Source organism: Chlorocebus sabaeus, chromosome 3 (assembly GCF_047675955.1).
Source record: "Chlorocebus sabaeus isolate Y175 chromosome 3, mChlSab1.0.hap1, whole genome shotgun sequence".
Taxonomy (NCBI): Eukaryota; Metazoa; Chordata; class Mammalia; order Primates; family Cercopithecidae; genus Chlorocebus; species Chlorocebus sabaeus.
Window position 1 is genome coordinate 83,203,143 of NC_132906.1, and position 16,585 is coordinate 83,219,727.

General features: G+C 38.7%; 1 protein-coding gene across 8 annotated transcripts in view; it reads right to left on the reverse strand.

The window, feature by feature from the left end:
- The window catches only part of NALCN (sodium leak channel, non-selective), a 351,429-nt gene that overhangs the window by 198,274 nt on the left and 136,570 nt on the right, over window positions 1–16,585 (reverse strand). For all 8 annotated transcript variants that reach the window (XM_007960806.3, XM_038007863.2, XM_038007864.2 and 5 more), the window contains one exon: window positions 2,802–2,933. In XM_007960806.3, the coding sequence (XP_007958997.2) occupies window positions 2,802–2,933 (132 nt within the window). The remainder of the gene's footprint in view (window positions 1–2,801; window positions 2,934–16,585) is intronic.

The window sequence follows — 16,585 nt, forward strand, 5'->3', positions numbered from 1 at the left end:
ACCTCTCCCTCCTCAGAGCCTTGAAGTAATCTTTAAGTCTCTTCTATGTTAAATAATTTCCTCTACATTCTCAATCTTTGTTCCCAGAATCTACTTTCTGTCTGTGCCTCAACTGATTCTCTCCCAAATACATGAGTTGCCCCTGCAGCCTTTTCCAGCCCTTTCTAGTAGAATATGTGGACGAGGAAGAGGTGCCCCAACCATTACTCCTCGATACTCCTTTGCAATGTATTCCATGAGGTTAAAACATACCTCATGGAATGTATGAATTCACCAACAGAAGGACAGAAGGCACTCACTCTCCCTGTGTTGCCTTCTGTCCTTCTGTCAATCTGTTCATCAGTCACTTGCTCATTCCCCATGACTTTGCTCCCTGACTCCTCTCTTCTCTCCAAGAACTAGTCTCGCTCTGAGTGACTTCAGTGTCCATGTGAAGACTCAGCCAGTGTCTTAGCTTCAACAGTCCTTTCCATTTCTTCCTTGACTCCATCAATATGTTTAAGCCACTGACATCCATGTGACACCCTAGATTTTGTATTTCATTACTCAGAATTACTACGGAATTGTAAAATCCTGGACTCCACTCTCTGATCACAACCTTTTCTAGTTCTATTATTCCATCACTTCGGTGGTACTTGTTCTTTAACCATATAGAGACCATTGATCATTCACCTTCACTCCTCCAATCCACATCCAACAGAGACCACAGGGTCATTATTGCCATCATTGCCAGCAATCCATCTTTTCCCCTTGTTTCTCAGTTCCTCCAGCCTGAAAAAAAAAACCCTAAAGCTGGATTGATTTAAATGTTGCTTTTCCCTCTTATACAGGGCTAAAAAGTTGCAGATCTGTCTTGGTGTCACTATAAATTTGTAGTCCTAAATGGATCTTTAACATTGCATTTGCTGTATTGTTAATTTTTTGCCTATCCCCAGGCACCTCATCCCTCTCCCCTTTCTTCTCCAGTTTTCCACTGCATTATCTCATTATCTGGCCAGATGCAGACCTTGCTTCTGACTTCCTGGGAAAAAAAGAAATAACTTGATGAGGCTTCCTTCATTGTTCTTTCCCTGTGTTAGAAATTTACCTCAAAATATTAGTATCAGTCCAGGTTTCTCTCTGCCTTTTTTTTTTTTTTTTTGAGATGAAGTCTCACTTTGTTGCCCGGGCTGGAATTCAGTGGTGTGATATCGGCTCACTGCAACCACCGCCTCCCAGGTTTAAGTGATTCTCCTGCCTCAGCCTCCAGAGTAGCTGGGATTACAGGCGCCTGACACTACATGTGGCTCATTTTTTGTATTTTTAGTAGAGACTGGGTTTCACCATGTTGGCCAGGCTGGTCCCGAACTCCTGACCTTGTGATCCGCCCGCCTAGGCCTCCCAAAGTGCTGGGATTACAGGCGTGAGCCACCATACCTGACCTTCTCTCTGCTTTTAATGACCATTCATTGTGTGCTTGATTTTCAGCAAAATTATACCCATTTTTCAGAGGTTGGGCTGGATATAATTTCTTCATCAGCCCCTGTCATTAGTTCTCCATAGCACAAAACTCTTATGGTTTACCTTTTTTTTTTTTTTGCTAGATTGTAAGCTCCATATACCAGGTAGCTATTGGGCCAATGTTGCATCACAGAGACTGTAGTCCAGTAAAAGTTTTTTGTTTCAGGAGATACACTTCCATGAAGAGGAGAATTCAGTAGTGACTACTTACAAGTTTCTTGATATCCACATAGATGTCTACACTCAATAGGTACATGCAATCAATTCTTTTTCAGAAAAGTTTGTGTGTGGGTAGACTAAACTTTTATTAACCAAATATGTTTTTAAATGTACTGAAAGAATTCTAGGAATCTAATAACACTTAATTATATGACAAATTGATTTTTTTATGTGAAAAATGCTTTGGTAATATGAAATAATCAAATTGTGGCTTTTCTGCTTTTTCAGTTTACTTTTTCATAGGTTGGATTTATTGAAGCGTTGTACAACTGTATATGTATACCTCACTCACACGATGAATGGGTTTCTATGTTGTCAATCAATTTTTTCATAAATATGTAACCATTGAATATGTAACCATTGAATTCTGAGATATAGTTTAGGTAACTTTTTACATTGAAAAAAACAAAGATCTTGGAAAAGTATTAAAATGTTTTATTATAAATGCAAAATGCTTATTGAAAGAAATAAAAATTAAAATATTTTAAGATTCTGGTATTAACTAAATTACTTTATCAATAGGAAGTACTATTCCAAACTCTAATATGATATGTAGAGTGCTAGGGAGATGCTTACTTATTTAATCATGAAACCTACCTTTAATTTATGTATTTAATGTAGGTTGTAACACCCATTTCTAGAGCAGTAATAATTATCATTATCATCTCTCTATATTTCCTTCCAGCCCCCTTCTAGGTATTGTTGAGCTGACCTGCTTGTTTATGATCTTCTGAACCTGTGCCTGCTTGTACTTAGTAGAAAACAAACTAATGTAAGCTGAGAAAGGGAGAGATAACAAGAGGTGGCTAGGAAAACAGCAAGATCCTAGAGAAAGGCCCAGGGAAAAAGGGTTACCTTGGCAACGTGAAATACTGTGAGGAAAATTATTCAGGCCCACAGCGACAGGGAATGCATCAAGCCACACCATGACCAAAGGAACCACTTAAGAAGCAGACAATGATTCAGCTTGGGTGAAAGTCAAGTAATGAACAGGCTACACTTCCCTTTTGCATCTCTAAGAGGCACCGTCTGCTCTTGGCCTGCTCGCTGCCCAGCGATCTTCCCGGCGCAGAGCTGCTTACCTCCGCCAGGTAGAACTCGTCGTACTGCCTCCTGAAGTTCTCTCCTTTGTAGTAGTTGCTAGCCGCCACGATCACGTCGACGGTCACCATGCTCAGGATGAACATGTGGAAAACCGATGATCGCATCATTTTCTGAGGGGGCAAAACAGACAGACTCTTAACAAAGAAATAAACCTCATGATTAAATGTAATGGACGGGCCTAGGCCTTGGCTGACAGCACCTTGGTGATGTGCTGCTCTGCAAAACAGAGCTTCTAAGATAAAGCCATCCATGTCCCCTACTGCTGAACTGGGCAGGCAAGGGAACCTTCCTTTCAGGCAGCTAAACAATGACTAGGAAGATGGTTTCAAGACTTTTGACTAAACATGGAAAATATGTATCACTTAATTTGTGTATAGCTTGCATCTTAATTTTTTAATCGGTTGATTGGGTAGTATTTATCCTTAATTCTGACTATATGGATAAATGGCTTTTAAAAAGCTAGTAACACAAAACAAGTATTACTTTATTCTGTGTTAAGGGAGAATACTGTGGATAAAAACATTTTAGAGATGATTATTATACAATAGGGGAAGTAGGAGAAACTTTTTTACTTATTACTTCCAAAAATATTTGTTGAAAATTTTACAACAACTTCTAGTAACTGACATCTACATTCTACTTGCTATCTACGTGGAGTTTTCCTAGGTGCTTTACATAAATTAACTCATAACAGCCCTAGGAACCTATTTGAATAAGGAAACTGAGGCTCAAAGAAGCTAAATAACTTTCCAACTGTCACACAGGGATTGAAGACAGACTCAATACTGGAACCCAAGTCTGGTCCAAGTCTGTCTACTGCCTACGTTAAGAGAGAGATAATTAAACATTAAAAACTAATGAGTATTATTATAAAGGTTATCACATATTAAATGGCTACTATGTTCCAGGCCATATTATTCACATTAAAATATTTGTAAGTACACAGTAAGTGTGTGTGTGTATATATATGTGTATATATATATATATTTTTTTATGGAGTACATCAGATGTTTTGATACAGACATGCAATGTGGAATAAGCACATCATGGAGAATGATGTATCCTTTGAGTTACAAACAATTACATTACACTCTTTAAGTTATTTTAAAATGTACAATTATTATTATTGACTGCAGTCACCCTATTGTGCTATCAAAGAGTAGGTCTTGTTTATTCTTTCTACTTTTTTTTGTTCCCATTAAACATCTCTACTTCCCCCCGGCCCCCGAGTACCCATCCCAGCCTCTGGCAACCATCCTCTACTCTCTATGTCCATGAGTTTGATGATGTTGATTTTGTGATCTCACAAATAAGTGAGAACATGTGATGTGTGTCTTTCTGTGCCTGGCTTACTTCGCTTAACATAATGATCTCCAGTTCCATCCACGTTGTTACAAATGACTGGATCTCGTTCTTTATTATGGTTGAATAGTACTCCATTATGCATATGTACTGTATTTTCTTTATCCATTCATCTGTTGATGGACACTTAGGTTGCTTCCAAATCTTGGCTATTGTAAACAGTGCTGCAGCAAACATGAGAGTGAAGATTTTTCTTAGATATACTTATTTCCTTGGGTGTATGCCCAGCAGTGGGAATGCTAAAGTACAGCAGCTCAATTTTTAGTTTTTTGAGGAACCTTCAAACTGTTCTCCATAGTGGTTGTGCTAATTTACATTCCCACCAACAGCGTACAAGTGTTCCCTTTTCTCTGCATCCTCACCAGTATTTATTATTGCCCGACTTGTGAATATAAACCATTTTAACTGGGGTGACATGATATCTTATTGTAGTTTTCATTTGCATTTCTCTGATGATCAGTGATGTTGATCACCTTTTCATATGCCTGTTTGTGTCATTTGCATGCCTTCTTTTGAGAAATGTCTGTTCAAATCTTTTGCCCATCTTTTGATCAGATTATTAGATTTTTCCTATAGAGTTGTTTGAGGTCCTTATATATTCTGGTTATTAATACTTTGTCAGAGCGGCAATTTGCAAATATTTTCTCGAATTCTGCGTGTTGTCTCTTCACTTGGTTAATTGTATTTTTTGCTGTGCAGAAGCTTTGTAACTCGATGTAATCCCATTTGTCCATTTTTGCTTTGGTTGCCTGCGCTTATGGGGGTATTACTCATAAAATTCTTGCCCAGTCCAATGTCCTGGAGATTTTCCCCAGTGTTTTCTTATAGTAATTTCATAGTTTGAGGTCTTAGCTTTAAGCCTTTAATCCATTTTGATTTGATTGACAGAGATAGGGGTTTAGTTACATTCTTCAGCATATGGATGTCCAGGGCCATTTTTTGAAGAAACTGTCTTTTCCCCAGTGTATGTTCTTGGCATCTTTGTTAAAAAGGAGTTCACTGTAGGTGTGTGGATTTCTTTCTGGGTTCTCTCTTCTGTTACATTGCTCTCTGTGTTGGTTTTTATGGCAGTACCATGGCGTTTTGGTTATTATAGCTTTGAATTATAAATTGAAGTCAGGTCATGTGATTCCCCTAGCTTTGTTCATTTTGCTTAGGATAGCTTTGGCTCTTCTGTGGTTTCATATAATTTTAGAATTTTTTTCTACTTCTGTGAAGAATATCATTGGTATTTTGATAAGGATTTAATTGCATCTGTAGACTGCTTTGGGCAGTATGAACATTTTAACAATATTGATTCTTCCAATCCATGAACATGGAATATTTTTCCATTTTTGGTGTCCTCTTTGATTTCTTTCATCATTGTTTTATAGTGTTCATTATAGAGATCTTTCAATTTTTTTGTTAATTGCAAGGAATTTTATTTTATTTGTAGCTACCATAAATGGGATTACTTTCTTGATTTCTTTTTAACATTGTCTGCTGTTGGCTTATAGAAATGCTACTAATTTTTGTATGTTGATTTTGTATCCTGCAACATTACTGAATTTGTTCATCAGTTCTAATAGTTTCCTTGTGGAGTCTTTAGGTTTTTCCAAATGTAAGATCGTGTCATCTGCAAACAAGGATAATTTGACTTCTTCCTTTCCAATTTGGATGTCCTTTATATCTTTCTCTTGTCCTATTTTTCTAGCTAGGACTTCCAGTACTATGTTGAATAACAGAGGTGATAGTGGGCATCCTTGTCATGTTCCAGATATTAGAGGGAAGGCTTTCAGTTTTTCCCCATTCAGTATGATACTAATTGTGGGTCTGTCATATACGGCTTTTATTATGTTGACATATGTTTTTTCTATCCCCAGTTTTGTTGACGGGTTTTACCATGAAGAGATATAGAATTTTGCCAAATGCTTTTTTAGTATGAATTGAAATGATCATATAGTTTTTATCCTTCATTCTGTTGATAGGCTGTATCACATTCATTTATTTCCATATGCTGAATCATCGTTGTATCCCAGGGATAAATCCCACTTGGTCATAATCCATATTATTCATATTTTATTTGTTTTATCTACTTTAATATCCACCATAGCTCTATATGGTGAGATATGTTACTCACATTTCACACAGTTCAGAGAGACTAAGTCATTTTTCCAAGGTCACACAGCAAGTACACAACAGAATCAGGCTCTTACCCTAGTCTATTTAAAGTCCATTCTGGGGCCCACTGCCCACTGTGGGGTAGAGAACACTTACATGGAGAGAGTGGAGGCTGAAAGCCCTGGGCAGCAGAAAGAGGAGACAGAAGCAGACCTATGGGAAGGAACTGAGTGCAAACAACACACCGCTGGGCCACATCTGCCCAGGGACTAGTGCCACCACACATCCTCTTTCTGAGGTTTCATTTCTTCTGGGTATTTATGAACATATGGCCTTACTATCTGACCTGACCTGAGAATCCTTTAGTCCTTGCAACTCAAAGAGCCTAGCTAAAGTACAGCCTTAAAATAGGGTAAGAGAACAAGAACTGCCTCTTCTGAGCACTGCCAATGTCTCTATGACTCTATGTATGTGTTTCATGGAGTCTTCCTTATCCTACAGCACGGGCTCTGGGCCAAACTGCCTGAAGCTGAGACTCCACCACTTACTGGCACTGTGGCCCCAGGGAAGTTACTTAAACCTCTGTTTTCTCATTGATAAAGTGGAGAAAATAGTACCTACTCCAAAGAGTTGTTATTAATTTTAAATGAGTCAATATTTGTAAAGGGCTTAGAATGGTGATTACACTTACAAATATTCTACAAAGGTTTACAGAAAAAAGGAATGCAATTTTGTGAATCAAGCATTTTTTCTGTTCAGGAATGAGAAATTAATTACCCGAGGTCGAAGAATTAATTATGTGGCATATCAAAGCCCAGAATCTAGTGAGGTAAGAAACATTGACAAGGATCTAATAATTTGAGACATGCCAGTGACATTGGGAAAGTAGATTTTTATTAAGGCTTCCTGTCACCGTGGCTATTGATGCATATTCATTTGCCTTTGACTTTATTTTACAGGTAATACAAAATCAAATTCTAGAGCTGCCAATCAACATGCTTATATGCACATCAATTTACTTGCAGGAATGACTGACCTTCATCACACAGATAGGCAAATTATTATCTGGCACGTTTCTATGCGCATTAAGATTTTTATTGTTATTTAGTCTTTCTTGCATTGTGAGAGTTAAATTCCATAACTATTATTCCTTTTCTATATTCCTTTCAGCATAATGTTCTATTAAAAACATTTCTGCTGATTTCCATTTCATCTGCATGGCAGAAAAGCCACAACTTTCTTTTTCTATTTTCCTTAACTGTGGATTTATGTCTTAAGTAAACTGTTATTACTGAAAGATCCAAACAAAGCTTTTAGCCATGGCTGTCAAGAAACTTTTAAATTGGTTTTGTAACTGTCACAGCTTCACTTTGGTGCTGTCATTATAATTAGGTTGTTTTTTGTCTGAATGTCTACGTGTCCCTGTTGGTTCAGAGTTATTAAAATAATCACTTACAATGAATTTTGATACACTATAATCACCATTGTTTAGCTGACTTTCTCCAAAGCAGTAACTTTCAAATATTAAATAAGAATTAAGGTGATAAATATGTGCAGTACCTACATTTAAATATTAAAATCAGTAACTCCAGCGTTAAAGTTAGAGCTAGAGGCATGGCCCACTTCAACTCAATTCAATTCAGCCACTGCTTGAAACTGGGTGTCAGTTTCTTTAATGTAAAAAGGCTGATGACATTACATTTAGATTTATGCTTATATCTACAGGAAAGTCCAAATTGGTACTTTTCAGTTTTTTATTTTCTAATAAAAAATAATATAAAGGAAAATGTTAAAGTTGAGTCAGTGCCACAAAATACTATATGACTTGAGGTCTTCACAATTGCATTATTTAATACGGATGCATGATGTATCCCTCTACCTATCTGTGTAGACAGATGAACACATATATCTCTAATACATGTGTATGTGTATACATATGTGTATTCACATATGTGTGTGCCTATTCTTTTTTACTTGTATATTTTAATATAAGGTCCTTCAGACTCTACATACACATTCAATTTTTTAAAGTTTCCTTTAATTGCAATGTCATTTTGGTTTACATTTTTTAAAAGCAGAGGAGTTTTGGATATGTTTTTAGATTGGCTTTGATCCAAGAATTACTTATCTGTGTATATGACAGTTGGAATTTTCAAAATACAAAGAATCTGTACTAGATTAATCCCCAAGGCAGCATTATCTGTCAGGAATGCTTTAGAGCATTGTTACTCAAAGTGTGGTCCCTGGACCAGCAGCATCCTGGAAGCTTATTAAGAATGCAGGATCAGGCCGGGCGCGGTGGCTCAAGCCTGTAATCCCAGCACTTTGGGAGGTCAAGACGGGCGGATCACGAGGTCAGGAGATCGAGACCATCCTGGCTAACCCAGTGAAACCCGTTTCTACTAAAAAAATACAAAAAACTAGCCGGGCGAGGTAGCAGGCGCCTGTAGTAGTCCCAGCTACTCGGGAGGCTGAGGCAGGAGAATGGCGTAAACTTGGGAGGTGGAGCTTGCAGTGAGCTGAGATCCGGCCACTGCACTCCAGCCTGGGCGACAGAGCGAGACTTCGTCTCAAAAAAAAAGAGTGCAGGATTTCAGGTCCCATTACAGGCCTGCTGAATCAGAATCTGTATCTTTAACATGGTTCCCGGGTGATATGTGAGCATGCTGAATTTTTAGAAGCAGTACTGTAGAGGATACTCCTTAATAGCAGGCTGTACTGGGTGATCTATAAGATTATTTACAGCTTCACAGTTTCATGATTCTAAAAGTCTGTAATGACTAGAACAGAATACCACAGATACTGGCTGGAATGTAATACGTTGGACTACACCAACACAAAAATGACTGCCAACCTTGTCCCCGTACCCCAACTCCATGGTCAAAAATCAACGAAATCCATTTGGCTTCATAAAAACAAAAGCATGTGTTAGTTTTGCAACCATTTGGAGGCATTATAAAGACACCATACAGACTCTCACAAAGTTAAGAAACGCAAATGCAGGTGGCCTCTAGGAGGTGAAAAAGGCAAGGAAGTCATTTCTTCCCCAGAGTCTCCAAAAGCAATGTAGCCTTGCTGATACCTTGTGTTTAGCCTAATGAAGTCCATTTGGACTTCTAACTGCAGAGTTCTAAGAAAATACAAGTGTATGGTTTTAAGTCACTGAATTTGTGGTTATTTGTTACAGCAGCAACAGGAAACTAACAACGATTTTGACAGACACCAGCTCAAATCGTCCTGTACACCAGCTCAAATCACTTTCTATGAAACATGATTGTATAAAAGTGCCCAGGGCTACAAAATGGTACCTGACCATAGGGTTCCATGCAAGGTGACTTGACAGTGAGGGGTCTCTGTAACGTTGACAGTTACAGATAAAAAACTTGTAATAGCAACCAACGCTTTCATCTTGCTTTGTGTCAGAAAGTGTCATGAGACAATGAGTCTGGAACAACGGGACTGAGTCCAACCTCAAGCAGAACAAGAAGAAAGGTCACTTTTTCCCACATTGATTCTGAGTCCTGCCGTGAAAGCAAACCCCCCAGGAGACTGTGGAAGTTTAAGTCAAACATGGGGAGGGCTCCTCATGCAATTAAAATGGACAACAACAGGATACATTATTGAAAGAAGAGCTACTGCTTTCTGGAGTGCTTGGTTTGTGCCAAGATTCATTCTAAGCATGTTGCTTGCTCATATAATAACATCTTTAATCCTCAGCAACTCTGTGAGGTAGATACTTTTGCATCTCCCTTTACATATGGAGAAACAGGCTCAGAAAGTCTAAGTAGATTTCTAGGCCTACAGAGATAGAAACATCTTAGACATTTTGAGCCCAAACCAGGTAGTCTCTTGCCTTGTATCAGGCAGTCAAAATTCATTGGTCAACATTGCTCTATATATTAAAAAAGAGTGACAGCAGCTTCCTTACCAAGTATTTGTGGTTGGATAGAAGGTATAAGTACATGAACCCTAAATCTGAAAGCTGAAGACAGTCTGTTCTTCACAGAAATATTTAAGATTGCCATGGTTTAATGAATGTCAATTTGGAAGACAGGACGAGCTGAGTTTAAATCTTGTCTCTGTGCAGGATTTAACCTCTCTATGACTCAGTTTTCTCATAGAGGAAACGAGTATGATGACATCTACATCTTTTGGCTATAAAATGAAAATAAGGGAGTTTAGTGTACAATCTAGCCTGTAGTGGACACAGTGTGCTCTGTAACTCTCATATTTCAGTCTTGGAAAATACTCTAACGATTTAAAAGTAGAGATGCAGTCAGTTGCTTACAGGGAAGGTCTGAAGGTGTAACATGAGAAATCAGGTGGAAGAGATGAGTAATCTTGAAACAGACCGTGAAAATTTATAAACTTTCAAAATGATCTAAAGCTAACCTATCTTTTTTTGTGGTATAAATGCTCAAGTACTTCATAAAAGCTCTTTCTATTAAATTTCTCCAGGATTTTTCCCATGAAACAATAACTTAAAGATTCTGAAGACTGTAGACAAAGAGACAAAATAGTGGTCTTAGAGGTTGCAATAAATATAAATTAGGATAATTAACAGTACAGCTCAGAAATGAAATTTGTCTTTAAATTGCTACTTGAGTGAGTAAAACAACTCACCTTAGTAAAACCAAGTCTCCGCCACTGAATACGGCATCAGCCATGTACTAAAAGTTGTGTTTTAATTGGATTTCAAAATAAACGTATTTGGAGAACAATGCAATTACACGATGAAATTCTCAGAAACCATCCTGCATACGAGCCATGAACATAAGAACAAGGACACAATGTAAAAGACCAAATGCATAAAACCTAAAATAAATCTCCCATTTGCAAGTGGGACATCTTTTGCTTCCCTTATTTAGAACACATCTGGATATTCATTACTTCTACTATCAATATACACAATTATTCTGTCTAACACAAAGAATTTATATTAAAAAGGTAACACTTACATCAACACTGAAAACGGAACCAGTGGATGTCCTTAAGACTGCCTTTCCCATCTGTCTGTTCCTGATGTGTCTTTAGAGAGTCAGGACAGAAGGGAATCCACAAGTCAATCTCCACAAAGGTAACAAGAGTGTATGATATCAGTGGACACCCTGTCAGCTGCCACGCCCTATCAGTGGCTGGCTCTCTTTCTTGGAATGAAGAGCCGAGTAAGGGAATCCTGAACAGACCCTTTATCTCTAGGCCATGTGAGTATAGCTTTCACTCTACTCTGTAAGAGTCAAGTTAGATGTCAAATTACAAATCAACAAACAAATGTGGATGTTATTTTTTTCAATCACCAGCTCCTCTTGACTTTACAACACAAACTAGATTTTAACAAGAAGGAAAAATGCACCACCAATGGCTGGTGTGAAAGAAATCACCGCTAAGCAGGATCGATTATGACGCCAAGCCAGTGATTTTCAAATTCCTCTTAGCCTGTGTGAAAAAATCCAGTGGCCTCCAGTTGAATTCGCCTCCCTGTGTCCACACATCCTTGGTAGTATCCTCCACACTGACTCCAGACTCAGCCCTGTGACTTGTTTTGGTCAGTGAGACGGTAGCAAAGGTGAGGTAAGCAGAGACTTGGAAAATACTTGTGTGTCAGAACTTACTCTTGCTGCTCTTGGAACCCCGAGCGACCACATCAACCCTGCAGCCTAGCCTGTTTCATGGTGGCCAGGTGGCCATGGGCCCTCCCTTTCTCTACATTTCAATTAACGGCAAGCCACACCCAAAATCAGAGATGCCAGCTGATGAGTGGCTGACCGTAGAGGCAGGCGTGAGCTTAGATGTAGTCAGCTGAGATTGGCTCAGACTAGCAGGGCTGTTCAACTGATCCACAAATTCATGAGTAAAAGTTAGCGTCTGTCCAGGCCGTTAAGTTTTAGGGTGCTTTGTTGTTTAGCAAAAGCTATTATACCTACCAAGCTGGTTTCCTCTTCCTGCTGTATAGCTCATGTACATCACTCAGCTTATTATTACTAAAGTGGAGCAATGTGATTGGTTCTCACCACCAGAACAGAAATGGAAGTGATGCATCACTTTGGATGTGTTGCTTTGAGAAAGGGTTGTGCCTTCTCAAAACTCTCCCTCTCTCTTCCCCTCTACAGTGATGTTGGAAATTAGGTTCTTTGGGTGGAGGCATCAAAAATTCCACTTTTTGCAAACAAAATTTGCAACGTGTTTACATAGACATGTATGACATGTATGTATGTATATGCCATCTCTGACTGAAGTGAGAGTGCAGCTTCCCCAGCTGTGGTGTGCTGGAGCTACAATCGCGTCTCTCTCCACCTTCATGTTTACTGATGTCATGTTGGTAACTTGAAATTGGCCATGGTGGGAGCATTTACATCATGGAAAGCAGCAAATGCTAACAGTCAGGACTCCTGGACTTCAACTTGATTGTTCACCACTCAGCTCCCCCAGCTCTTATGGCATCTCTGAGTCTGCTGTAGGGTATTTCAAAACTCATACATTGGTCATAAATAATAACCCTTGTGGGAAGGGGAAACTATTTTATGGGCTTTTCTAAGGTGTTTCACTTTGTTACTCTAGTCTGGGTCATATATATTATAAATAGTCCTTTTCTGCTGTTTAGAGACTCCTTACTAATCACAATGCCATGGCAGTCACATAGCTATGATGTCTTTCTAAGAACTAGGCGCACACAAAAGCCATTTCTGGGCATTGGGATACTGTCACTAAGACTACAGAGATCTGAATATATCAGTTAAAGTAAGAAATATTTAAAATAGAACTTTTCCTATATCCTGTCCAATAAAATCATCTGTCTTGAACTGATTTAAAATATGGGAAATTGTCTATATGAAAGCTTCAATTGAGGACAACATGTATTTCCTAGAGTACAATGCCATAATGGATATTCATAATTTAAACTATCTTACAGAACACTACTTCAAATCCCCTGGTTTCCTCACACTTTGTGGCCTACATTTATGGATTAGTAGGAGAAAGGAAAAGTAAATGATGACATGTACAAAAATCTTTCAATTAACTAACCTATAATTTATGGATTAAGAACTCAATACCCCTGCATGACTTCATTATTGACTTGGAAGAAAAATTAAGAATAAAAATGCTAAAATCTTGGCTTTTCAACAATAAAGTGTTGACTTTGCTTACTTGGCTGGACATGGGTAATAAAAATAAAAAATATTAGTTATTCCACAATACTTTTCTTTCATGTTCCCTGGTGTCCAGAAAGAGTAGAAAAAGGTCATATGTATATATACAGATATATATGCATATATACACATATGTATATATACACATATATATATATGTATATTTTAGTCTGGTATTCCTAAACTTCAGTACTCAGTTCCTGCAAGGCTGGATTCATAGTAGATTCAATAATAATAATTTGTCTCCAGTGGACATTTTATAAATTCTTGGCATACGTTAGTACATGTCTCCTAATTAATATAATTGCAAACATTCAAGAGTCACAAGACTGATTCAAACTGGAGGATGAAAATATAATATGAGACAGGAATTTAGTTTGAGATAACTTGGCACGCAAATAATCTTAAAATGTTCTGAATATTTCTTCCAATGAGGTTTAAAAATCAAAGAAGCAAAACCATTTAATTGCCAGTAAGACAGATAAATAAATAAAAATAACACTAATATTTTAATCTTATTTTTTATTATAATATGCCTGGTCATCTGGTGTCCATTCTAAATATAATTATTATTTGAAATATAATCAGGACATATTAGATACATATTGAATATATATTTAAATAAATATATATGGGATATTTCAAACTGAGGATTTATCAATTGCCCCCCTCTGTTTAGTTTATTTGGCCACTGGCTTCAAAATTACAATAGGCCTTTTTCAAGTAGCATTTTAGCTACCCCTTTCCACATTTAGCTATTGTATTTTTCCTGGTTTTAATATTTATTCCAGGTAATTATAGCATAACCATTTTTATATTTACTTTTTCCTACAAACTTTTCCTCCAAGTCGTTGTTTTACATTCCCCTGAGACATTGAAAATGAATGTGTGTGTGCGCCTGTGTGTGTGAGCGTATGTGCGTGTGTGAGGTACGTGTGTGAGCATGCATGAGTGTGTACAAGTGTTTATGCATGTGTGTGTATGTGTGCATCACATGTGTGTGTCTGTGTGTCACTGTGTCACCGTTTGTGAGTGTGAGGTGTGTGTGAGTTTGTATAAGCGTGTATATGCATGTCTCTGTGCATGCGTGTGTGTGTGTGTGTCACTGTGTGTCACTGTTTATGAGTGTGCATTGTGAGGTGTGTGAGAGCATGTCTGAGCGTGTATGTGTGTGTAGCCGTGTGTGTGCATGTGTGCATGTGTGTCTGTGTGTGACTGTGTGTCACTGTATGTACGTGTGAGGTGTGTGTGAATGTGTAAGTTTGTAGGTTTGTAGATCCATGTGTGTGTGCCTGTCTGCATATGTGTGTGTGTGATTGTGTGTCACTGTGTGTATGTACGTGTGAGGTGTGTGAGTGTGCATGAGCATGTATAAGTATGTAGGCGTGTGTATGTGCACATGAGTGTGCATGTGCGTGTCTGTTACTGTTTGAGGTGTGTGTGCGTATGTGAGCATGTGTGAGCCTGTATGAGTATGTATATATGTGCATGTACACATGCGTGCATGTGTTTTTGACTGTGTGTCTCTGTGTGCATGAGTGAGCGTTTGGGGGAAGCATCATTTGACACCTGCCTGGGGGAGAGTAAGAATTTAGGTCTGTTGTGTGTGAGGCTGTGTTTTCTGCACATGAATGCAACTGGATGTGTACAATCACGTATAATTTAGCAAATTTTTGGCAAGTGCCTATCGTGAATGAGGCAATAGAGAAGAAAGAGAAACAAAAAAGAAAATGACCAAATATAATCAAGGAATCAGTGATCACTCTGTTGAGGAAGCGTTGACCTGATTTGGAGGGCAGGGATATGAAGATGGAGTGGAGAGAATGATTCAAAAAATTTCAAAATACTGAATTAATGACAGAATTGAAGAGGGATCAGATTGGATTTGGAGAGGACAAAAAGAGAAGAATAATGGGTCGGTTTGGAGGTTTCAGGAAATGCAGGGAAAACCTAGTTTCTTTGTGGGAACCGGTTGGGGAGAGAGCTGCGTTTAGTTTTTATGATGAGAAGGGTGATGTGTTTGCAAGAATGCCTGGGAAACACGTCTGCTGGACATTTAGAAATGCGCTTCTAAAATCTTGGAAAGGAAGGAGGGCTGGCCCTAAAGGCTGGAGTCGCTGGGTTTGGGGCACGCGAGAGAGCCGACCTCCTGGAAATGGACAGGATGTCCTGGGTAGTGAACAGCACTGGGTGAGTGTGCTGACAGCGACGACAGACAAGCCTACAGATAGAGCGGCCCACAGCATCCCACACACTGTGCCTGTATGTACAGTCCATCATCTCTAATTCTTACAAAACCCCGAGAGATGTTATTATCCTCACTTTTCAGGTAATGAAACTGAGGCTTAGCGAAATTAATCAAACTGTCCCAGGTGCTCCTCGCCCACACGGTCTTAGCTGGATCACACTGCCTTCTCACGCTGGTCTGTGAGTATAGAAGAGGTTAGCTTCTGGAGGGAAACTACATTCTCATGGGCTCCATCAATTCTTGAAATTATCTGCCAGTTTGTGGGAAGGTTCATAAAGAAGATAGTTTCAGGAGTGCCCAGGATGTCACTTCGTCACTTGAAATGCTCACATCACACAGGCCACCTCCCCTCAATCTTAGCCTTCAATGGAAATGTTTCCAAAGAGCATTAAAATACTACAGGAATAATTTCGCCACCATTTGACCAACTTTCAGCAAGAAACTGTTACCTCCCTCTGTTCCTCACAGGAGGCACGCGTTGGGATGCTACCAGAGGAAACAGATCCATTGTGCCACATCTCACATACATGTACTTTCATTCTCTTGTCAGAGACTTTCCTTATGGTAATAGAGCATGGGGGTGTGTTGGAAGATGGTTCGAAAGTGTGCAGCCACATCTGTCAGTGTCAAGAGATGAAAACTCCTATCTGGGCAGCAGGGGGAAAACAGCAAATGAGAGTCCAATTGAACAAACCTCTATTTGTCAAGCACTGGAGTGACCCGTCCCACAGCTGTGGCTTATGCTAAAGTAGTGTTTAAACAGCTAGATACCTGCTTGGTTTGACGCTGAAAGAGTCAATTATAACTTTTCACCTTTCTAAGACTCACACTTAAGCACACAATGAAGAAATTTTCTAATCGGTTTCTTTAATGTCACATAAAAGAAGTGCTTTATTGACTAAAG